The 25,749-nt window shown below is 42.6% G+C and overlaps 1 protein-coding gene across 7 annotated transcripts in view; it reads right to left on the bottom strand.

Moving 5' to 3' along the window:
* FAM13A (family with sequence similarity 13 member A) overlaps positions 1-25,749 on the bottom strand; it is a 134,714-nt gene that overhangs the window by 15,591 nt on the left and 93,374 nt on the right. For 4 of the 7 annotated variants that reach the window (XM_052776524.1, XM_052776486.1, XM_052776480.1 and 1 more), the window contains 10 exons: positions 24,748-24,792; positions 22,955-23,134; positions 19,880-20,066; positions 16,874-16,950; positions 16,105-16,147; positions 10,903-11,050; positions 2,934-3,147; positions 2,408-2,546; positions 1,222-1,303; positions 863-1,083 (listed from right to left, as the gene is read on the bottom strand). In XM_052776524.1, the coding sequence (XP_052632484.1) occupies positions 863-1,083; positions 1,222-1,303; positions 2,408-2,546; positions 2,934-3,147; positions 10,903-11,050; positions 16,105-16,147; positions 16,874-16,950; positions 19,880-20,066; positions 22,955-23,134; positions 24,748-24,792 (1,336 nt within the window). The remainder of the gene's footprint in view (positions 1-862; positions 1,084-1,221; positions 1,304-2,407; positions 2,547-2,933; positions 3,148-10,902; positions 11,051-16,104; positions 16,148-16,873; positions 16,951-19,879; positions 20,067-22,954; positions 23,135-24,747; positions 24,793-25,749) is intronic. The other 3 variants (XM_052776505.1, XM_052776495.1, XM_052776514.1) reach the window with 3 other exon arrangements.

Genomic DNA, 25,749 nt, shown 5'->3' with positions numbered 1-25,749 from the left:
AGTCAGACCATCTCCTTCTGCCAATTCTGCTATGGAGTGAAAAGCTCTGGCAGACAGGCTGAGGGGACCGAGCCAAAAAAAGGGGCAGACATTGGAGAAGACTTCCCTAAGTTTGCCAGAGTTCCCTCACTGAACTTGCCTGACACCGAGCCTTCTCTCCCTATCACTGCACCAAGTACTATCACAGGCTCTCTTTAAATGGCCAGGCTGTGGATTCTTGCTACCATCAGAAAACAGCCAAACACACACTGTGTGTATCATCTTCTTCTGCAGATCAAGTAAACAAAGATAATGCTGTCTGCCCCTCTCTTACAAAGCACTGCACAATTTACATGTCAGCAGACTCAAGGACTTCACTTACAAACCTCAGGACCTAGCAACATCAGACACAAAGACCTCCCTGCTGATAACCCTCAGAGATTACAGCAGCTAACAGAGCTCAATGTGAAACTCTGAAGAGCAGCGATAAAGAGCATTCAGCTTCAGAGTGAACTAGAAGAAAACAGATGACCCAATCTCCAGAATCACTGGAAGACTCAGAATTTGCCCAAAGCCTTTGGACATAACAACAGAAATAGCCAAACACAGGGCAGGAAATATTGCAGTAATTCAGAAACGTTACTTGGAATATACAAGGATCAGAAAAAGAACACACAATAACATTCAGTAGAAACCAAGCTCTGGGAAAAAAAAATCAGATACTAAAGGCAGAGGGAAAGGAACTAAAGCAAGTGAGCCAGGAGTAAAGGTTGTAGACTTTGTGACAAAATGTAGAAGACCACAGGGCTTTCAAAAGTGACTGTGCAGCCATGAGTTACCGACTTGTACTTTAAGTCCTAAATATAATCTGTCTACATTGTACCTTAATATCTTCAGGTCGGTTTGTCTCTGTTCTTTTTTCTTGAAGCTTCTTCTGGATAGAATCAAGGGTCACTTCCACAGCAGGCTTGGCAGATTTATCTGACAGGTCTTGCTTCTTGTCATCATCCTTTTCGAGCTGAGAGCCGAAGCTCTTGGGGAGCGTGTTGCTCCGCTGACGCACAACAGGGCCAAGGTCCTCCTCTGATATCTTCAGTTTTGACTCTAAAACAGGGACATTTGGGGGAAGATGAATAATTTTTCTTTTAAAATGTGACAGTGACAGGATCGCTGCCTAACATCAAATTTAAATGAGGCAGAGTCCAGCTGCCCCCCAAAGGTGCACTAGTGGTGGCTGCTCACCTTTAAGTTGCTTTCGGAATTTGGCCAAATCATTTGTCCATTTGAGCACTTCAGGGTTGGCTGCTTTGTCACTGTGGGAAGGCTGGGAGGAAAGAACAGTCATGCTGAATCTGTGTTAAACCAACAGGAGAGACCCACCGAAACAAGCTTGTGTCACAAAAAGAGGTACAACAGCATTTGGACCCAGAATAGAGCATGGGCACTGACATCTGACGGGCACCTGCATACCTCTGACCAGCTCGTTTCAGACCTTGCTTTAATTGCTCCTGCCTGTCACAACACCGTCTCTTAGGGGCATCATGAGATTGATTTTCTTTTTAGAAAACACAAAACTTCTGATGGCAAACATTAAGTTGTAGGAGTGGCTCAGAGGGCCAGATGCACGTTGGAATCCTTGTGCCTACTGTTTCCTAAGAAGAGGGCACCTCCAAAATAGAGGAAGCCTAGCACGAACAGTTTGAGAAGTGTTAGGATGCGTGTATCCACACCAAAGGCTGCCTTACATCCAAAGACACCAAAATAACCCAAATGCTAGGCTACAGCAAGCTCTGAGCATTTCTTCCAGCCTGTTCTGCTGCAGGCAAGATCCTTTCAAGTACAATCCTTCGTGGTTTAGATCACCAACAAAGATGCACACATGCAAAGCTTTAGATCCTTAAAAAGCCTTCTGTGCATCAGAAGGACATGTCAGGAATAATTAGAGTACAGTACACTGCTACTGCTCAGCAGCACTTGACTGTAGTTCCTTGCTCAGGAGTAAAGGCAGCTGCTCTCTCTCCTCTGCAATGCACTGGTGTCCTAGGATTAGCATCATGCAAATGAGATGCATAACTGTGCTTCCCATAAGCTGAACTTGAATAAATAAACAAGCAGAAGTTTAACATACCTATTCCTACACACTTAGCGTGTGCTTTTGGCAAACCATCTTAAGCAGTGACCAAACTCCTGTGAGTTTATTAAGCTATCTTTTGTGCTGCACTGATAGTACATAATGCCTGGAAAGGTAATTCGCTTGGTGGGGACGCACGTTTTCTTTTTTGGGGCAGCAGCTTTTTTATTTTTTATTTTTTTTTTCCTTATAAAAGCTTTCAAGCCCTCTGCATGTTTGACAGACTTCCCTGATGTCCCTTCCCTTTGTTGCTAATGCACACCTCTCCATACAAATGCTTATCTCCTAGAGACTCACTCTGTATTTCCTCTCCTCTTCGAATTTGTCCTCAAATCTCCTGATCTTTTTCTTCAGTCCCTGAATCCTCCGGGTGAGTTGTGCAGGGGTAAGGTCCTCTCTGTCATCTTCATAAGATCCTAAAGATGAACTCCGCCTCCTACCAAGAGCAGAGATTGCAAGAAGAGCTTATCCAAACAGCCACAGTACATCTTCACGCAGAGAAGACCACTTAAAACTTTGTGTAAATAAAGGCAAATCCCACAGAAGTGAGAAAGCTATGTTGCTACTCTGTAATGACAGATAGCAAAAGATGCTGTAACAGCCTCTTTCAACAGCAGCAATTCCCTAGATACTAATTCACAAACCAAGAAACGATTAGTTACCAAGAACTTTTCTAAAAATACCAGTTTCCCATCAGCAGGAACAGAAACTCAACACAGCATAGCTATCCAGCGTATGTGATCCAAAGAGACTTTGCTTGATGCAACTGTGCAAACCCTTTACAGCTTGGTGCGAGAGTCAGCACAGGCAAATCACAACCCACCTCATGAAGGAATGAGAATTGGGAGGGGAAGGAGGCACTTCTGTATCATCCAGGTACTGTTGGCTCTGTCCATAGGCATAGAAACGAGGGGACAGCATAGGATCGCTGTCCTCATCCAGAAGCTGGCGAATTAAGCGACCGGCCTGCGGGGAAAGGCGAGCCTCATCTGAGTCTAAGCCGTCTCGCTGCCATGAGGAAAGAGCAGGGATGGGCTCTGGGAACAGTAAGACAAAGGCTGGTTTTATCGTTTTTGTTTTACACGTACAACAGGCTCCAGGCAACTTTTCTAATGACCCCTGACCCGTTTCTCCTGGACCACAATTCCTTGTTGTCAGGCATTCTCTGGGTCATTACTCGCATGTGCCCAGCATGCAAAGCAATGCAAAGCATTGCCTGGCCACAGTGGGTACTCTACACAAACATAAATAATCTCCTAGGTGCAACAGAAAACTGTACCCAAAAGTCGGCCAGTGATTGCCATGGACTGACACCAAACGAGGCTATCGCCAGCCAGCACCTTTGAGGAAAAAGTTATGCTGGACAAGACAGAATTATTGGCACACAGCAGTATAAAGAAGGCAACTGGATTACAGGAGGACTTTTTTTCAGTTTCAGGATGTACAAGTGCTGTAAATGAATAGTTTATTAATTGTCCTTCCATAGCCTCCAGCACTCCAATACGACCCTGCAGCCCGTTATTGGAAATTCAAAGACTACGAGTAAGCATACGTCCTTCTAAGTCTGCAAGGAAAAGGTGTCTCACATTACTACCTGTTCCACAGGGTGCCTTGCCTGTAAATTAACAACAATGGTAATATGGTCAGTTTCTCCCTTTTATCTTTCACATGCAATCCTGCTGCTTAATTGCATGGTAGAAAAGTGAGGAAATCTTCAGTCCCCTGGATGATCTAACCAGCTGGAAGTAAAAGTGATGTTCTACAGGGACATGGTGGAGTGGGAGAGAAAGGGAAACCCAACTTAGCATTGCTGATTGGCATAGTGGAGCCCACGGAAAGCAATCGCCTCAATCTTGTGATCACTCCCTCCAGATGCCATAAGGAGTCTAACGTTTTGTGTTCAGATAGTTTACTAAGCTGATTTGCATGCTCCTACTTAGCACCACAGGATTAGACAGTTTAAGAGCCAGGCTTTGAACTTATAAATCTAATGAATAGTTCTAGAGTCAAGTAACAAAACAAAAACCTTATAGAAAGCTCCCAGACCAGTTGCAGAACTATGGACTCTATTTCCTGTGCCCAGTGTGTCTACTCTTCTTCCATGAAGAGAAGGGGCTTTTGAAGTTGTCAATTTTTGAATAAAAGCAGTATTTCCTTTTGCCGAACAAGGTTAAGATTTTCATAGCTCAGAACAGATTGCATGAGGATTCCCTTACAGAACCTCTATGCTGTTTAATATTCCCCCCCATGTACAATTTGGACAGCGCAGATCATCCACAATTCAGCAATGACAGGCTCAGTGGTATTTTGCCTGTACACAGCATCAAACGATGCCCTCCTCCTCTTCCCTTCTTCCTTAGCACTTGAATATAAATGGCACGCCTCTGCTTAGAGGCTGGTGCTGCATGCAAACTGATGCGTTGCTCTGAAAGGGATGGCTGGAGGTTTTTGCCTCTCACAGGTGTTGTGATAAATGAAGCACATAAAAGCCCAGAGGCTACTTTGATGAGGTGTGCAAGTCCCAGGTGTATGTAGGTTGTTTTGCCATGGATTGGAAAGCTTATGCAGCCTGCACTTCTCTCAGTTAATTTCTGGAACAAGAGTTTTTTCTAAGCTGCATTCAACCTTGGCAGTTCTTAACACCTGAAATATTTTGCTCAAGGAATCTGGTAAGAAGGAAGGTGAAACAAAGGGCAAATGCTTCAGCCAAACGGTGACACTTTGGTGTCACACACTTCCCTGAATCTCCCATGATTTCAGGAAGGTCCTCACAAAATCTCTTGTAGCAAAATAAAGGCTAATAAAACAAAAGGAACAGATATGATACCTCAATTCCTGCTAGTAAAATGTTAAGTGATGCACGTGATTCTTCCAGACATCTCTCACTTCCAATTTTTGGAATACACTCTCACCCCTAAACGGACTTTGCTCTTGGAAATTGTTAAATCACACCTCCATGGGATTTACAGAGATGGAATAAACTTAGAAGGAATCAGCAGCATATTTAGCAGCAACCAAATTAAGCTCCTACCACACCAGCTAACAAAGCCATTATTAATCATGTATGATGCATGTGACTTTGTCCCAAGGTGGATTTATATACCAGATAGCATGCGACATTCAGGGAATTGCAATGGCTCAAAGAGCCTCTGATCAAACCCCAAAAGACAGCAAAGCGCTTTATGCAAGCTAGTGGGGACTGAGGTATGTGTACTTTCTATTGTGTTGATTTTAAAATACTGCCCCAAAATAGAAACTCGCATTCCAAAGGAGAAAGTGTTAAAAAAGAGAAGGAAAAAAGTCCTAAAAGGAAAAGTCAAATTTGAGACTTGACAGAAGAAATGCCCGCTATAGAGTATCAGCTGTTTTTAACCCTTGCTCCTGGAAGGCCTGACTCTATAGGTAACTTGTTTCCCTTGCTGACTGTAAATATGTAGAAGAAAAAAAATTTCATCTGGACACAAAATGGCTAACCCCCAGAAAGTAACACAGCAATTAATTAAGGAACATATTTAGGTATGTAGAATTATGAATTTTATCTACATCAGGTCACGAAGTGGACCAGAGCTGTAGTCCAACTGCCTTCTCTCTCATACTGGCCAGGTGCCAGGCGCTTCAGCTGGAAGCACTGGAATTGCTGGATTGCACAAATATACAGGAACCCACTAAGGGTAAGCTGCCACTTTTTCTGACAGTGCACAATCAACCAATTCCTGTTTAACAGAATACATAATATCTCTTGTTATTCATTTATCCAAGATAGCTATCAAAGTGCTGAGCTTTTTCTGAAGGCTGCTAAATTCCTGGACTTAATGGTTCAGGTTTGAAGTATTTGCTATCAGGATTAATGTTGTCACCCTTTCCCCTTTCTGCTAATTGAAGAATAAAATCTCAGTAAACAATGTGTTTTACCTTTTCTTTGCCATTGACTTGACAGAGCAGTTACCCTTATTCATCTTCTGTCTTGAACAGATCTCTCTTGCTCAGAGAAAACTCTCAGTTTTCTACTCATCTCCACATTCTTTCCGTGTACTACTTATTTCCCCATTTTCCATAATGACAACCTTTCATGAAAAAAAATACTTGGGAGTATTTAACCACTATGGCTGTACCAGTGCAGAGAAAGGGTGAAAAAATTTTCTATTTCTCGGTCAGACTCTCAACGTATTTCTTTTAGGTATGCCTTTTCTAAGTCTGCACAGAAGAAGTGAAATACGCTGGTATGGAGCCTGCAGTCCTTCAGAAGTGCTGCACTCCCTCTCAAAATCCCACAATCAGCTAATCTTTCAACAAAGCTTGTCAACCATCTGCCAGGTGCTGCTCTGCAGAACTCTGTAGGCACACCTATGCCTATAGCAATACAACCTCTCTGCCAATCTGCTGCACAGAGGACTGGAGATATTAATAAACCTGTGTCATGCGAGAAGGAAGGAAAATTAGTTGTATCAAACCGGTGTATTATTGGTGAGCTCCAAGCCGTCTTGCTGACAAAACCTGACTTTTTTTATCATTACATTGTATATTTGCCACAGGCTTACTGGGGGCTGCAGGGCCAACAGAGGGGTGCCCCCACACACATCCCACTTGAGGTTCAGCCAGCAAAATGCCGCAGGCATCTCCCGTTTCCCTCTCTGCAGCCACACAGCTGATACATGCTTCTAACACTGCTTCTACACACACCCATCTGACGAACAAAGGAGGCCAACACTTAGCTGCTGTAAACCGAAGTAGGTCCGGAGGGATTAAAAAGCCTAAACTAATTATGACACCTGAGGTCCTAGTATTAAATCCCACTTGAAAGACCCCAGAAAGACCTCTCATAATGAAGTGAATAAAGCAATTTAAAACCCCAAAACATTCACTAGCTCAGTAACAACCTATTTTACTCACCTTATACTGCTTGAAAACACCCTTGTCTGAATACACCAGGAGGTATTCTTTCTACGTAGATCAAAAAGAGTGGCCCAAATAAAGCGCTACCATGCCTTTTCAGTCAGTGAGATGACACCTCTCAGCTAGCAAGCCAACTTTGTATTTTGTTTATAATATAATGTCATAATACACAATGAAAAAATACATTTTTAAAATATCGATGCTATAAAATAAAATCGGTAAACAATGCAATTATTCTTTTCTACACATAGTAATTAAAAATGCAGCGTGTTTCCTCACCTCTGGATTTCTTATGCTAAAGAGTGTTACACACAAATACACTGATGTATCTAAGTCCACAGTGTTGAAAAAAAAAAGAAATCTAAATCCAGCTTCCCTGTTGCTATACCCTTAGGATTTTTTTGCACTACTCTGTTGGTTTTTTTCATGGGAAAGTATCAATTAAGTCAGTGTCGCAACTATTTGTAGATCAGCTTTACCCTCAGGGTCTCAGTGCTGCAATACTTGAGTTCTCTACACTGAGAACTCAAATTGTGCTTTAAACTTCTGCTTTTATTCTTTTTTTTTTTTAAGCTTGATATTTGTAGAAAAATGTCCACTGATTGTTTCCTAAGTGCTTGTTACTGTAAACTCATCTACAGAACTTTTTTTGAAGCATCAGTAATCAGGCAACGTAGGCAGCAATCACACGCATCGTACTGATTTACTGAACTGCCTGTTCAGCTCCAAGCTGCTGACAGAGCCAGCCGCTGTTATGGAGAGCAACATACTTCCAGATTTTCCTTGAGGGCAGGATAGCAAGTTCTGGGCTTGAATTAGAAACATTTGGTAAGAAATCTGCACAATAGCGCTGGTCTGTGAGAGAACACTCTGTGTTCCTCGCTCACGGCACTCGATTCAAATGTAATCCACAACAATTAAAAATCTTTGCTATGGAAGTAGCTCTGAAAACGCTTGCTTGCAAGCCATCTCAGCTGGCACTGATTGACCAGCTTAGCAGGCAAGCCTAGCAGTCAGACATCCCAGTACACAGAGACAGCTCAGTTCACACCTAGCCTGAGAATAAAACCATTTGATTTGCATCCACCAAATGCACACTAGTAAATACTTCTCTTGGACCGTGGGACATGCACCTAGGCTAAGTGCTCAGCACTTGAATTTCGCTGGGGCACTGCTCATGCCCTACATACTACATCAATAGCCTGATGATTACTACGCATATGCCCCTACGTGTAGCTGGCAAGGTGGATGCAGAAGGTGGGCACATGGCAGGGTGTGAGCCTATGCGCTGGAGGAAGCAGGAAGCAAATTTCTCTGTCCTCTCTCTGCTCAGCTTTAGGTAAAGGGAACATAGCCTGCAGAAGTACAGCAAACCTCTCTTGTGTACAGATTTGACTATGCAGTGTACCTTAGGGGAAAAAAGAAAAAAAATCCAATAAAAACTATTTCTAGCGTAACATAAAAGGCAGTGGGCCCTGCCAGCTCACCTGGCAGCAGTTATCACAGTTCTTTGCCCCTGAATGAGGGTTTTTAAGGCAGCTCTGGTCTTAACATGATGGAGAACCTGCCTGAGTGACGAATAAAAGCTAGTCAATGGACAAGGTTGTCTTGTGTAATTTTGTGCCCGTTCTTCAAGGCTCTTCCTAACATTTGACTGGATGCAGTGACAGCTACAGCTGAAGGCAACCCCTCAACCTGTAACTGTTCTCATGAGCCACTTGTGAAAGGCCCAGCAGTTGCCCTGGTCACTAGATGCTCTGTATCTCCCGCAGTATGATACAGAGGACCCTGCCCTCAGAAGTCAGCTCAACTATGTCCTGGACGAAAGGGTCATTTCCTGAGAGATGGACCTACCAAATTTGCTAGAGCAAAGCAATAAGTAACTCAGCATTACCGTATTTGGAGGCACAGTCCTTTCCCTTTTCACTGTGGACGCAACCAGAGCTGCGGCACGGATCCTGAAGAGATGTGCGACGGTTTGAGTGACACAGGCCGGCTGGCAGGGGAAGGGAGGATGCCCTGGCTGCTAGAGCTGTGGATGGGTGGTATCACCCTGCCCTGCAAAGCCAGTCTCAACGACAGACTCTGCCGTTAGCTGCAGAAACAATCTGAGAGGTGACGTTAAGATCTTCCCCTTCCTGGCTGCTGCGAGCTTGATTTTACATCCACAGCTGGGAAAGACTCAGTCTCTCCTTGCTGAGATACAGAAGGCACCACTTTGCTGCTCTTTCATCTGCGCCAGCAAAATGGTGATTCTCGAAGGCACATGTTTTAAAAGATGACATCTCTCTCACCCCAGACAACTGATTCTTTTGCAACTGCCCACCTCCTCCTCTTGTGAAATACATGTAAACAGAATGGAGGAAGGAAGAATCAGAGAGAAGCAGTCTTCAAGCACAGTCACACGTGCTCATAATCCTGTTTCATACTTGCAGGGCAAGAAAGCTAGAATCCAAACGTAAAAGCATACCTATGAAGAGGGAGTTGTACCAAAGGCGCAACTTATTTCATACAAACTCCCACTAGTAACCCAGCAAGGAAAAAAAAAAAAAAAAAAAAAAAAAAAAGAGTCATTACTTCCAAAGGTTCACATGATGGCTGAAGCCACGCATCACCTCTGAGAACACAGACGTGCTCACCCTGGCTCAAGACCCTGCGGGGCAGTGCTAATTAGCATCTCAGCAAACACCTAAGGCGGCCAAGGCCTCCTGGGAGCCCTTCCATGGTGCTTTGATCAGCCACACTGCACGCGTGGTGATACCACCCAGGGAATCCCCGCCTAGCAAGCAAGTGGAGAAATTCTCTCCTGTTCATGGTGACTAGTTGCCTGGCTGAATCAAAGGCAGCCATGGCCACAGGTTTTCTTTACTCATACCTGAACTGTCGTAACTACTCCTCTCCTAGAGGGAAAGGCAAAATATACTAGGTCATGTATGCTGTGGAGGCAGGAGCGGAGAACTTGAACTTCTCAGTGTTTCTCAGAGATTTGTTTTTTTTAGAGCAATATATTAGTTACACATTTTCCTTCTCTTGCTTTATTAAAACTACCATACTCGCGTTTTCCTGTTTCTTCCCTGTCAAAGCCCCTCTTTCACCCCTAAAGCAGAAACTAACAGAAGAATTCTTGCTTGTACACAGAGACATGCTCTGTAATTGCAAAAAGGTTTGATCCCTGAGGTGCTGGACACCTTCAATTCATCTCAATTTCAAATGAAATTGAGGTTCATGGCACCCACAGAGTTCCCCTATATTTCCCACTCTTAAGTGAGTCAGTGCAAACAGCCAACCAAGCATGCACTCTGGAGATGAGAGCTAAGAAACAGTATTAAAATAATTTAAACCACATGCAATTTAACACTGCTGTTTGAGCTGGTGATCAGAATTTTTTCACAGCATACATAAAAAAAAAGTTGTTTCTAAGAGCCATCAAAAGACAGAGTAGCAGATAGACAGTCTTTTTTCCAGCTGTGCTCTTCATATCCAAATCATTACTTCCAAATAGTGGCTGAAGCGGAAGAAAAGGAAGAAAGAAGCAAGTTCCTTTTAGACTGTGAAATACTCAGTTTCTTTGACGTGTAGGGCAGTCTAGCTTAATATTTGAGTGACCAGCCATCAAGAAATGTTACCCTGAAACACTCAGGGACTTAACAGTACTAAACAGCACATGAAAGTAACTTCAAGAATAAAACAATTAATTTTCTTCCTCTAAGTGACAATTAGAATTAGTACCCATCCAGTATTTCACTTAGAGTTCCTCCAAACTTTCAGTTCCATATTCAGGACAAAATTGCTTTCCTGTTGTTTTTGGCAAGGAAGCACGATCACATAAAGACATACGCAGCTCGCTCCAGTTTCCCTCTCTCGTTTCACTCATACAACCAGCCATCATACAATCCTACCTTCCCAGTTGTCATCACACAGTGCTGTCAAATCCAGCCGAGGCACTTCTGAAACAAAGCTGTTTTCCTGATCATCAGCATCTTGATTTCTTTGCAACTTGTTTTCAGGAATGCTTGGATGCTCTTGAATCTTCATACTTGAAGTCAGCTATATTCCCGTACACCCACAGAAATGAGAGAAAAAGAAAAAACAAATGTTTCAGGAGGCAAAGGAGGAAAAAAACCCCCTGCAGTAACAGCAGCAGTAAGCTCATGCCTTTATCTAAAAAGATCCAAACAAACAAACCCTGATGTTTCCAGCTCCAAATCCCCTGCTCGGTGACCCCTATGTACTAATTGCTCACTCACACCGGTAAAAACATCCGTCCATCTGCCTTCCTTGAATTTTTCCTTCTTTAGAAAGCCACTGCAAGTTCCCGAGACTGCCTGCCCTGACAACTGCATGCAGCTGAAAAAGCCTCCAGTAATCGATTGGGATGAAAAGGGAGGGAGGAAGGCAGGGAGAAAGGGAGAAAGAGGGGGCGGCTGCGTACACTTCCTACAGGAGCACAACTCCTTGGAGCAACAACAAAAACGCTGCTGCTGTTGTAAGGCTGTAGCAATATGGTGTCTTCCAAAAAGCAGGCACCGGAGCTCCTGAGGTAGCAGCCGCAGACAGCAAGCAGTGCAGGCTGTGTACATGAATGCTCTCATGCAGGCTGTGCTGGCTCAGATCAATTAGTGCCAGCTAAGCTGTGCTGGCTGCACATTCCCCATTTCCTGTGGTTGTTTTCTAGCTGGGCGTGGGGAGAGCAGAACTATTTATGGAGGAGCTCTGGGTATTAAAGCAGTGTTGCGCAAATCCAAACGGCAGTGGGGTTTGGCATCTCAGCTGGAAGCAGTGTGGACTCTGGGATAAAGCCAAAAAATTCACACAAGCATCCAATGACTTAGGAAAAAAAAGAAAAGGCAGAGTGCTCTCAAGTAAATGATTCATCATTTAGTACTACCTAGAAGCAACTGCTGTTTTGTCTCACCACTATTCACCCCTGCACATACCACACGTCGTGTGCATTTATGCAGAAATCACTGCCATTCCCACAATCCAGATACACAGTGCGCGTGTCTGTAATAGTGCTTGATGACACGAGCAGTTTTGTCACTCTGAAATAAATTAGCTGTAATGCCTCACAGAGGGCAGTAGGGAAAAGGAAGTGTAAAGCATATACATAAACATACAGTGCGATACGTATAAACCCACCAACAAACACAGAGCTATCCGAATAGATAGCATTACATTACTACATAAACTATTTGATCTTGGTAAGAACAGCTTAGGCACCATTCTCTCAAATAGAGTCTAGCAGGTAGTCAACATGCAGATTTCCCCCCCACAGGTATTTTCATAATCTAGTTAGCAATCTACATATGCTGATGTGTGAAGAAAACGGGCTTAAAGAAAATAACCGGTACATTTGGACGTATTTTACCTGTGAATCCAGAAGCATGGCCAAACTGTACTAAATCAATATTCTTAGTACATGCCGCTAAGGTACATTTAATTTTTTTCATCTGCATAAAGCTAATTATGTGTTTGTTGGGGTTTTTTTTCCCTTTGAGCAGAGAAAAACAAGTAAGCTTCATGTATTGAGGGAAAAAACCTGCTCAATAGACAAATCATATGAATAAATGTTTTTATCTGGATTCAATCCCATCAATCCCTGCAATTGGACAAGGTACTAGATAATCTCATCTAGGCTCCCTTTCCCACGAAAGGTTGACCAGGCGATCTTTTGAGGTCCCTTCCAACCTGGGCTGTTCTACAGTTCTAAAAACCTGGATGGTGAACACCCTGGTATTTGTAAAGGCTGTTCTGCATTGTATTTGTATAAGGTTTGTATTTCCCTTTCATTTCAATAAATCGCCTTTTTGAAACATTATAACAAAAGGAAACACTAGATGACAGTTTGCCAAGCACTAATAACTGGTACAGCTTGATGCTAAATCTGATTACAAATGTGTTTATTGTGAGAGCTGTACATGGAAAAATGCTAATTCACCATTCAATATCTTTTAAGCTGCTTCCAGGTTGGGAGGACTTAAATATTTCTTTAAGGTCTAGTAACAAACTTCTTGCCAGGATCTAAATAGTCAGTGTACATTACAAACAGAAAGACTGGTCAGTGGCCAGAGACAGGCAGTCTTCTACACTTAGTAAAGAACAAACTGTACCAGTTGATAAACTGCATTTAAATTGCCAGCACAGTATTTTAAGGCTGAAGGAAATAAAGCAGTAAGTTGCAAAATAGGTGCTATTTGTAATAACATCAAGAACAATTTCAAAGAACAATTTCAAAGGGAGCAACCTGAAAATACCATCTTGTCACCACCACTGATACTAATTACAGCGTTAAATGTCTTACTATGAAGAGTATACAATCTCCTGACTTATTAAGACTCTTAAAAGGTATCTGTACCAGATATAAAAGCACTTCCCAGATGGGTAAACATTTCCATTACAGATATATTAGAAAGATCATATCAATGTCTTCTTCCTTCTAAAGTCACTTCAGTTGTTGGAAATATTTTAAAAGCTGTTTAAAAACAGGCCCGTGGTGTGCCTGCGGCCAGTTACTCTCCTTTCCCTGCTCACTGATGTAGCCTCTAATACAATGAATAAATCATTAGGTGTTCTGAAGAACAATAGTGGTACAAACCCAGGAGACTCAAGAAAGCAGATGTTTAACCTTCTTTGCATTAACGCTCCAAACCCATAGAGTGGTAGGTAATTCAGTATTCCCATCACTTATTTTCCTATTTGATTTCCTGATGCCACCAGCTGCCAACCTCCAGGACAAAAATCAAGTAAGGGAGAACTACTGTGCTTTAGGTACGGATGTGCCCCAATTTCTTGCAAACCAAAGGGGCAGCAAGTTGATGATCTCGGCAGCAGTTGGCAGTCGCAGTGCACTGCGGATATTATGTAAATGACTAAAAAAAAAATAATCTTCAAACTAGTTACTTGAGCTCTGCTTTTTAGAAGCTGCTTCTACAGCCATGCTTTGAAGGCACCAGTAACTACAGATCCAAGTAACTTGGGGTAAGTCAGCTGCTTTCATTCTCCCTGCTCCAAAGGAGATTCAGCGTAAAGAGTAGTTCAAGCAGCTAGAAAATAGATAGCAACCGAAACATCTTTGACTTCTTATCAGGAGGTTGTATTCTGTTTGATTACATGTGGATTCAAATCAATTTTATTTAAAAGGCTTGCTTTCCCTACATCTGATCATCCATTACAACCACAAGCAGGAAGCATCCTTAAGGACCTCTTGGTAATACAATCTGATGCAAGAACGCAGCCATTCTGCTGCCTTACTCCTGAGTCGTGCCAAGCCCCCTCTACACTTGTTGCCATGTTAGTGTGAATCTTAAATACCCTTCCCTTATCAAAACCTGGGTACTAGAAACCTGTGTTTTTCAAATCACAGTCTACATCCTGGAGCTTAGCTACTTCCAAGGGCAGATTATGAAGGCTACAAAAGCACTGAAAACTCATTCAGGATGTGTTTCAAGGTATTTTTACTGCCTCATGGAGATCTATGGCAAATTCCAAATACCTTTCCTAGTATCTTCAGACTGGAGACGCGGTGAGAAAGAGAAAAGAGTAAGAAAGTCCCTGTCCTTTCCTCATCCTGAATGAGTTGTTTGTTACGAAAGGTATGTCTTTAAGCTGCCCTAAGCAAAAAGCTTATAAGGGATAAGGAATGCAGAACTACCCTGCAGGAATGTAACATTTTCTTGACCTTGTAATTCCTATATAATACAATCTCTGGGTTAAGGCTACGTCTTCTCCTGCACTTAAAATTCTAAATTTTAAAACTCTTCCTAAGGAGAAGTTTATTTTAAGATTATGATTTCATATACAAATATACCTCCTCCAGACTAATTTAAAAGCTCAATGGGAGTATTGTGTGGCATGGCAGTTACAGCACCTTCTCCACATGCAAGCTGGTACGTGAGGAACAAGGTGTTGCAAAATCCATGCTCTGGAAAAATGCCATAGCTCATGAGCAAGTGCAGGATCATTGTGGATTACTGACCCTCTGAGAGCAAGTAGGAGATCCGCCTAAGCCCAGTCACAGCAGTGATCAAAGGCAGCACTGAACATCCCTTGCAGAGGTTACACGTTTCAGTGTCCGACCTGAACTTCTCCAGCTACAATACAGCTGGTCAGAGCCCAGCCGTTAGTAAGTAATCTTTTAGCTTTCCTGCTAGATGAAAATAATACCTACCAGAAATGAAGTCTTTCAAAAGCAATAAATGCATAGTGATTTTTATTTAAAAAAAAAAAAAAAACACAAGAGGAGGCAAGTTTAAAAATACTATCAGCCCTCAGTTAACTCCAGACGGCCAGAGAAACCAGACATTGTCCACAGCTGTTTTACTGTGCTCCTCTAAAATGTGTGCACAACTGAGGAAGAGATGCCTCAGGTAAGACTCCCTAGTATTTTAAATGCTTGGCTGTCTAGAGGTGTTTCCAGCAAACCCAAATGAACCAGTGACTGCAAAAAGTGTTCACCTAATCCAACCCCAACCTTTGCTTTGCGCAACAGTTAAATGAAAAACACCATAAAGCGAATGCAGGAGGTGGGGGTTGAGCAGAAATGGAAAGCTGGGGAAAAAACTGTTGCCATCAATGTCACATCTCCCCTCCTGACATCCATCCCACCCACTAACCCTTAGAGAGAAGCAGGAGATAATCCAGTTTTCTAAGACAAATGGATCGCAGACACCTATGTTCAAAGGCAACAGGCTGCACTGGGAAATCATAAATAAAAGACCAAATAATTTTAGAGAAATCGAGAGAGACAAGCTAATCTTACTACTCTGGGAGATAACCAGTCACACACACCCTGTTTACAATGATTAATAAGGGAACTTGGCGTCACTTAAACCAAAGTGCTGACTTCAGTGACGCTTCCCTTTTTGGCAAGGAGGGACCGAAGGGACTGAAGCAGATGCTTTCAAATTCCTCAGTGGTTGAAAGGCTCCCTGAATTATGTAAATAAAAAGCAGAAGGAAGGGAAAGAAAAAGCAAATGCTAACTCCATTTCTCTGGGAGAAACAAAATTTCACAGAACTATATGCCTAACTACTTGTTTCTACTCATTAAAAAGCCCCTTTAGAGACCCCAAAACTGAAACACAAAACCCAAAAAATACCAACCTGAGAGTGCCTGAAAAAAACCTCATCGTTTTCACTTTCTTTGCTACAAAAAAAACAAAAACAAACCAACATATTACAAATACAAACCCAGACTTGTCTTGTAACAAAACCAAGCAGGACTTCTGCACGCACAGGTTTTTAGATTCTTGCTACTGCTGCACACTTACTAATTCATTCAGTAAATGAAGGGACACTCTGGGCTGCAGCACTTCAGGCTGCTAAACTGTGTATTTTTGCTTCCTCTCAGAAAGGCAAAATATATTTGTGAAAAATATAATGTCATTTAATTCCAGTGCCCTTAATCCAAACCAACACAACTCTCCCAACAAACATAACTGTGGAGAGAAATTGTCATCTCAAGCGAGCAGAGTGGGGCTGCACAGCTTTCGCAGAAGGGCGAAGCACAAAGAAAAGGGCTGGATTCCCAATCCACACGCCAGGTGTGACAGGCCCTGCAGTCCCCTGTGTGGAGCGTGCTGCTTCAGGTGCTTCACAGCTACTTCTTTTCAAGTCTGCACCATCAACATCTTCAGTGCCATTCCTAACAGGCTGGGAGAAGAGTCTTGGTGGCATATGCTGCTGGGCAGAGTCCACAGAAGCTAAGCAGTGCCTCTATACACTTCTACTTTGAAGCTAACATGGTAGGTAATGCTATTCTGCAGCATAACTAAATGTCAACCTCATAGTCTGTGTGGAAGATCTCTTAGGCTGTACTACAACCACAGGGAAAATCAAACATACATACATTTAAAAAAAAAAAAAAAATCACCTTTCTTCAGATAAAATTTCCATGTCATCAGGTTCTGTTCTGTCTATAGGCCTGGATGAGCTAAAGCTTTCCATACTCTGTAATACAGTAAATGTTAAAGCAGTAAGATACGCAAGAGAAACAGATTCAAGCTGCAGGCCATTAAACAGATCAAATATAGAAATGTCCAACAGGACTTCTAGAAACAAGACAACAATCAGACTACTGCCTGCTTCACATTTATAACAAAACAAACCCCACACTTTATTGCCCGTAACCTGCAAAAAACCCACAACTGCTCGCTGCTTCATCTCTTTCATCAGGTGATCTCAAAATGTCTAACAGAATAAAGCTGCATGGTACCCTGCCAGTTCCCATTTTACAGACTGGCAGACAGGCTGAGCTTGAGAGCAATTCTGTGGTGTGTAGAAGTCCTGTAAAAGCAGGTACCAGCATCCACAGCATCTTCTCAGCAGGGCTCCTTATGCTCATCTTAGAAAATACTCCCCTTCTCAGCCAAACCCTTCCCTCGTTTCTTCTTAAACGGGCAGAAGAATGCAAAGAGACTGCCAAATGCACAGAAGTAAAGTTAAGTTGTGCTAATATGAATGCAGAGCAAGAAATTAAACTGGTTATGGCAACTTGTTCTGAAATTTGTCCTGGCTACCATTAGGAATATTAATGCTGTTGTCCTATAAGAGCTTGAGAAAGTATTGTGAAGACAAGCCACGTTGCCACTTGGGCACACGTCCAGGAGGTTTTCTACTCTGGGTTTTGGGCAAGTCCCTCTTAAATAGGAGGAAGTATGTCAGTAGAATGGAGCGTGGTTCCTACCCCGGCCTTGGGAACCGCATGCACAGGCTTCTTGGGGCAGGCACAGCCCTCTCTCACCTGCTATACCTCCAGCCCCATAAGGTGACACAGCTCCGTCATCCCAGCCTTGCTTAATGTGATTCTTCAAGTCCTACTGGTACCTGGCTACCATGTCTCTGAAATGCAGTTACAAGCTTTTAATGCTTTGTGGTTGGTTTGCTTGGGAGAGTAAGCGGAACTGACAGTTTTTCCACCGCTGACTTACGCTTTTGACTCAGATGCAATTAGACAGCTAAGAGGAAAGCTTCCACGCACTGTCCTACATACGCTCTCAGGCTTTCAAAAGCAGGAAGGCTCAGAAAAAGGTGGCTAGGAAGATACAACATCATAAACTTGTTTACATGACGAAGGCCTATTAGTAAATGCTAAGGTGCAGGTTATGTCCTTTGATACTCCAAGTAGGTAGTCTTATTTGGGTTATTATTTGAAGTGTAAAGATGTAGCCAAAAGAAAGCTAAACCACCACACATCCTGCTGGCAGTCTCTGAAATGCAAGCATGAAATAAGCGCACTCATGAAAACTTAAAAAGCAGCCTTTGCTCTTCAAAAAGAGTAGCACCGTGCTCTCTGCAAGCCATTTCATAACAATACTCCCAGTTGACAATCCCACTGCGACAATTCCTCTAGCAAAGCAAGCAAGAACCACACTGATGGTCATCTTGGTCAAAGTGTTTTTTGTGCAAAGTTAGTCCGTTTTATGTTCTTTTCAGCCTTTGCCCCTCAAGAGATCCAAAAATGAGGCGCAGGGCAAAGCCCAGTGGACACAAGTAAATTTGAGGACATTTCTTCTGGGCACATTTTAAGACTTCAGGAACGTTTTTCAGGTCCACAGCAAAAGCGGACACTTCTGTCAGTCTTTCCTTTCCCAAATCCTGAGTCAAATTCTCATTTACATTTAAACTGCTTTACGCTCCACAGGTACAGAGAAGAGGTGCAGAAAAGAGTGTAAGCACTTGACCTCTGCCTACCTTAAAGTCAATTGCTACGAGCAGAGATGCAAAGTGAGAGTGTATCTATCTCACTGCACTCTTTCATGAAGTGTCACATGAGAAGGTTACTGATATTGAGCACCAAATCTAACCACAGCCTACCAGTTTTGGCATCTTGTCCTTTTTTAATTACAAAGAGAAGCCAAATCTGCCTCTCTCTAGAATCTCTGCACAGGGTAAGAGCATAAGATCATTGCAATTTTGTGACCTAAACAAAATGATTCCCAACACAATGTCACATTAAGAAGGAACTCACTCACAGCAGGCCCTAGAACTTAATCAAAGGAAATGCCCTATAGCTCAGAAGGACAGTCTTTTCACACAGCTTTCGCTGTTACTAGTAACCATGTAATGCATGCCTGGTGCCAGGCACTGGGATGCATAGCACTTCTGCCACTGTAAGCAGACCCTGCGTTGAAGCATAGTACAGTTTCTCAACTGCTGACACCATCATCAGTGCCTGGTTTCGTTGAGAGGGAAGAAGGGTTTTATTCCACAGTTGTAAAAGTTGGCAAACTGTCTTCTACTGTGAAGGTCACACAATATGCTGGGCAAATTCTACAGTATTCCAGATTTTTAGGATGTTATATCAGTGTCATTTACCTCCTCAGTAAAAGGTAGCTAGAGGGGTCATCTTTTGGACCAACACACTCCGAAGTGTTTTGCAAATTGCAAACACCACAGTAACACACAGACTTTAGGGAAAAGGCATAAAACACCTTTGTCATCTCATCATCAAGAAGTCACTTGCGATGTACGGTTTCAGAACTTAGCAGGAATATAAAAATAAACTTGACCTAAACATGTGAACCTACATCTGAGGTTCCAACCTCCTTGCAAGACTTTTGAAAGACTGGGAAAGAGACTTCCTTTTTCTCTTTCCAAAATGCTTCACTGAATTCAGAAGAAAAAACCCAAAAAGTTGTGGAAAGAGAAAATGACTATGGATGGAGTAAGAGAATCATAGCAGAAATACTGCTTCTCAGTTGCCTCACCACAAAGGTTACAAGTGCGGGATCCAGTGTTCCCCATAGTCCAAAATAGTCACCTATGCTTGTACTGTAGGCAAAAATGGCTACCCAAGGGAACCAGATGTACACTGAAATAAAAAAGACTTTTTCCCACCCTAGTACTAGGTGTCAAATAGTACAGCATGCCAGCTTACCACAGGACTGTCCTGGTTGTCATTAAGCTCTGAAAGCTTGGTGCTGGATTTCTGCCGTTTTGGTTTATTCCTTTCACTAAGATATCCAGAGTTGTTGTCTTGTAATTTTTCTACTTCTTGAGCAGCTAGAATACAGTCTTCAAGATTGTTGAATCCAGAGGGAATGTTTTCTTTGTTGACGACTTCCCTAAAAAGAAAAGGGACATTACAACAAGAGGTTGTTTAAAACACTCTCCCGCTACATTTATGGTAGCAATAGAGAAATGCATCATGCTGACTGGTGCAGTTCCGGCAACATCTTCTACACCCTATGAAACCAGTATCTCTGGTTCTTCCTACTGCAGCAAACAACACACAGTGCAATGCTAAATCCCATTGAGGAGTGAAAGCCAGAAGTATACACCTCAGGTGAGAAAGCTGTGAGGATCAACGTTTGGGACTTGATTCACTTCCCACTAAAGCCAACGCAGAGAATCCCACTGACTTCACGTGGAAGCTGGATGAGCTCCTGGCTGGCTGTGGTATTTTTATAGAGAAAAGGCAGCACATTTTCCTTTGAGACACGTGCTTTTAATTTAGAAAAGTGATTCACAGCTGTGGTTCAAGGATCTCTTTTGGTGCATGACACCGCATAATCAGCCCTCTTACTCATATTCTCAAATGCAGGAGCAGGACTGTGGTGCTTTAGCCAAATGTTTGATTCCTATTTGGGAATTACACAAAACAGAAAAGGGAATGCCTCCCTGCAACGGCAACACAACCGCTAGGACATAGCTATGTTGGGAAGTGAATGGGACAGCTAGCTTTAAATCATCACATGATGCACTAGCTGGGACTCTCTGGGCTAGCAGGGTTTGTGCAAGTTTTCCGGACGCCTGGCGTATGGCTTATCTTGCCCTGCACAATTAGCCTGCTGTGTCCTTCAGCATGCAGTTTTCCCTTCACAACCTGTTTAGTAGTCTTCCCTCTACTTTGTGCAATAATGAAGACGCACATACATAACACATCACTACATTATGGGAACAGTAGAAACACAATGCATCTCATTTGTCACCATCCTACCCTGCCGGAGGCTAAAGGCAGGCTGCTTACACTTGACATTGAAACTGGAACGTTTGCTAACTGTTTTATGTGCAGCTGCCTTATACAGTGCTGTGCAACTCCAAAGCCTGCTTTTACAAACAGCAGTAGAATTTATCTAGACTTGCACTGGTGTGACAAGAAACCAGTTACTCTGTAGTACCTGGACAGTGCCAGCATGACAAAGCATTCAGATCAAGAAGAAAACCAGAAAGTTTCAGTGATCTTCTAGACCATGAATATCTAGGTTTTGCTGGTAGAAGAGAGATACAAAGAGGTATTATAAATCTATGATTAAACTTCTAAGATAACACATTAGCCTTTGTGGAAGTTTTTACAACCCCCTAAGCAGACCAATTACATATACATAGCCTGTAGATCATGTAGTCTGCAAAGCCTGGGAGTTCACCTATGTGTTTTTGCAGTAAATGCTCTTCCAATCTGAAGTTCCATCTTGTGACATCACAAATCCTCTTGTGATCCATCACAAAGCAAGGAGATGAAGTCACTGACAATCAAAATGACAACAACAGAAAGAAGTTTTGAAAGGAATTCCCAGTTTTGATAATTCACCCAAAGGAGTTCCAGCAATCTGACCTAAGGGAATCAGAGAAAAAAATTTGAACCCTAGCCAGCACTCAAAACTTCCGATGTGCTTTAAATCCTTGGCTCCAGCTTTACGGACCAAACCTGAACAGCTGTGTCAACCATCTCTAAAGGCAGCTCTGTAACGCAATGTTGAAAAAAAGTGCTGCAGTACTATATGCTTCCAAACACGTACACTAGCCAGTCTCTGACCTACTTACCTGAGAAAGCCTGTCGGCAGGGCTACTCAACAAGAAAAACTACTTCAGAGCTGCTGCCAGATGCTTTGGTGACTTACAAGTGCTAATTTCCCAGTCCATTTTCACAGCATATTTTCATTCACTATGGAAATGGCTTTTTATTTTGTAACTATGGGGTTTTTTACAACAGTAGCATTGTCTGTTTGGGAAACAGCAAGGCTACAATATTAATAAGAGGTACTGATGGTTATGCACCTGCATAAAAGTGGCTTCATATAGGAAGGTGCAGATCGAATAGGATTTGGGCAATTCAGCACCCAGGAAAAAACAGCAAGACAGTAGATGTTTATTTCGGACTCTAACTTGAAATCCTAACAATCCAATACTACAGTCAATTATACACATTATTTACAAGAACTAGCGCTGTGTTAAAGCTAGACATATGTGTAAGCACTGATTAGATCATGGCCTTGCAAAGTCTATAGTTACAGTTCCTCAAAGATAGCTATGCCTTGGGCAAGCGTTTGTTAAGACTGTGGTGGTAATACATTTGTACCACACAATATATGCCACAAGTAGAGGAGTATGAAAGGAAGAATAGGTATTATTTTTACTCTTTGACAGACATTTAATGAAATTCATGACTAAATCATGTTTAAACTTTGTGTAACAGGGTGGATAAAAATTCTTAAACTCTGATTAATCAAAAGGAAGATTTTTCTACTTTCAGGCAAACTCCCAAGTCTCCTCAATAAACTCAAACGTAAGCTGTGCCTTCACATACAAAAGGGGAACTTGATCTCATTTTTGAAGACATTCTGAATTCAGAAAAGCACCTAAGCCCAATGTTTTTATCTAAAGAAAGTTACCGGCAATAGGACCAACTGCTTGGGAATTTCCACTAAAGCAATAAATACTGTAATTAAACAATTCCAAATACTGTAATTAAAAACTCTACCATGCTCTGTAAAAAAAACCCGGATTCTTATCATGCTTTGCCCCACTCCATGACCTCTAGTAAACTCCACATTTCCCAGCTCTAACTGATGCAATGGAGCTCTGCACAGGCACTGCAGTCTGCTCTGCACTTTCAACTCAGGGCAAGGGTCAGTGCATTTCATAACAGAGCTAACATTGCCTTGATAAGAGGACACGACTAGGGTACACTTAATCAAATATACTTTCCAAAACAAAGAAATCAGGCTCGTACATGTCTCTGTTTCTCCGGGCTTCCTCCTGCTCTTTGTGATGTCGCCTCCTCTGCCTGGCAGACACATTAGAAGAGGCTGAAGATGTTCCCGATTCAGAGTCCTCTGAACTCTGGCCGCCTGAGCCATGAACATCAAAGAGATGCTGCTCCACGGCTGAGCGGATTGTCTTCTCTAAATACCTGTCAAGCCGAAAAATAAGGTCAATTGAGCTCAAAGACTTTGTGGAGCTCCCTCTCTGCAACAATAAATAAACCATCGGTATCCGAAGGTTATGCTTTATTATGATGGCAAGGCAGTATAAAATGTCCTAGGGCTGTGACATCTGCAAAGAGCTAAGCCAAAATCTTCAGATACCCTGATGTTCAGGTCCCTCAGAAGAGCTGACCCTTCCCAATTCATCTTGCTCTCTTTTATTTCTAGGGATGTTTGAACCTTCAGTAGAACAGCTAATTTTACTTACTGCAACTACAGACATTCGTGCCTAACTTTCACCCTCCACTTTAATAGTCCTTGCCCTGACAAAATTGTATTTGATACCCAGCCATGCTGACACCGGTCAAGTCTCTTGTGCAATCCGAGCTCAGTAAGGCAATGGATCATCTGCAAGAAGGTGATTCACTGCTGTCTCACAGAGGGATGAGAACACGCAAACAGCACCTCACTACAAACTCCTCATATGCTTAACTCGGTGACCAAGCACGGATTCGGTTCTGAGTTCATGCTGGTTTTGCACCATTCTTGTGCCATGAACGCACCCACAGCCACCCCTGACTTACTCTGGTGTGAGATCACCATCACGCCCACTGGCAGTAAGAGGGCTTCCACACAAGCCACAGCAAGGGAGACTCTGCAGTTGCATCAGTTAAAGATGTGAGACTACTCGAACTTTCAACACAACCAAAGCTCCCTTCATTTTGGTACTGACATTTTCTTGTAATATTTCCTTCCTTCCTTAATTAGAGGAAGTTTCTATGGGCAAAATCTAAATGTATTTATTTTTTTTAAAAGATCATTTGGAAACACATTTTTGTACATCCTTGCCCCATCCCTGTTTCTTGCAATGCTTTAAGTAGACTGCTGAAGAATGAGTTTTTCAAACGTGCCTGTCCAAAGTCCATACATAGCTCCTAGTGCCTTTTCCATAATTAAAAAAGTTATTCGCAGGATTTGCTGGTTAATTTTCAACTGAGGAGCTATGAGTATAGGAACCTGTACCCAGGCTGACTCCTCCAGAGAATTTACAAAAGTTGTTGCTAAGTTGCTACAGTTGTAAGTCTGCTGAGACTGCAGTTCCTGAAAAAGTGAAAAGATCTTAGCAACTGCAAAAAACCCCACATGGTTTAACTAGACAAGTATGTCTGTGCTTCATGTATTGACAAGAATCAGTTATGCAAACCCATCAGCCATTGGGAATTTCCAGCTCCGGCATGGGAGCCAACTTGTTAGTTCTGCTGTGCCCAGTTATGGTAGTGGGGTCAAGCCCCATCCTCTGCTGGGATGCAACAGGGTGCAAACGAGCAAGAGGATGACATAGTGCGAAAGGCTTCTCTAAATATGCAAGTTCTGCCTAACCAAAACATCACAGGCACAGTGCGAGGAAAGAACCAAGGGCCTGAGAATTTTTCAGAAAGAAGTGATTTATTATCACTGCAGATGCATTGGTTTGGGAAACACTCTTTTTTTGTTTGTGTAAGAACAACCCTTAAAGAGAAATCAAAGAATAACCAGCAATACTTTAAAAAGCTCCAATATACAATAAAGGCAGCTACAAAATTGTAAAAGAGACACTTACTCTCCCGTAGCAGGAATGTTACTACTGACTTGTGATACGTGGGCACTGTGTAAAAGAAAAAAAGAGCAGAAAGTTAGATCTAATTATCACAATGAGGTCTTAAAAACCCTTGTCCTTTGCAGCACTAAGATTTAAAGGTCTGAGCTGTCTCAACAACAATTGCACGTACATGCCACGAGTTTTCCCCTTAAGGAATTTTCACTCCCACAGTGACGTGGAACATTTTGACAATGCCAATATCCTCACGAATTAATTTCCCTGTCATTCCCTTGCAGTAGGCCAAGGTCTAACGGAAAGTATTTCAACCTCAGCACATTGCAGGTTTCTTCTGCTTTCTTCTGAGCTTTCTGCTGCTGCAGGTTGTTTAGCCTCATCACAGAAGTCCTTGCCTTTCGAGGCCGACTTGAAAATGTATACACTGTGAAAGGGGACTTAAGACAACAAGATTTATTTAAGTATTAACGGAGGACAAAGGCAAAATACAGGCTTTGCACAGTTCTCCTCCTGCCGCTCTCTGATACTCACGTTCTTTGCTTCACATTTTAAAAAATAAAATGTATGCTCTCTTCTTTCCCTTTTCCCTCAGTCTGTTTTCAGGCTCAGGAAGAGCTGACGTGACTGTAGGTGTCATTGCTTGCTGTTTAAAGCCCTTCTGAACAAGCTGACGTGCCACCTTGCACAGCTGTCACTGCCTTCCTCCCTCTGCCAAGCTGAGTCCCATCCTGCCCCCTTCTTCCCCCACACTGACTCGGCTGTGCAGATAAGGTGACACTTTTTGCCTATTAATCCCGCCTGCGATCGTCGTTAAGTCATGTTACAGGCCTAGGGGTTTCATTTCGATTGATCCCTATATCAGCAGAGGAATTAGCAGTACCACTGGCTGATATATCCCAATAAAATGGCACTGTGTGGCCAGGGCACGAGCCAGGCTGGATGCAAGATGTGCTTCCTGCCAAAACAGCCATTCATTGCTTTCAGTCTTTACCAGTTTCTCCCAAACTG

This window comes from Harpia harpyja, chromosome 2, assembly GCF_026419915.1.
Source record: "Harpia harpyja isolate bHarHar1 chromosome 2, bHarHar1 primary haplotype, whole genome shotgun sequence".
In the NCBI taxonomy this organism is placed as follows: Eukaryota; Metazoa; Chordata; class Aves; order Accipitriformes; family Accipitridae; genus Harpia; species Harpia harpyja.
This window is presented reverse-complemented; position numbering and strand designations above follow the sequence as displayed.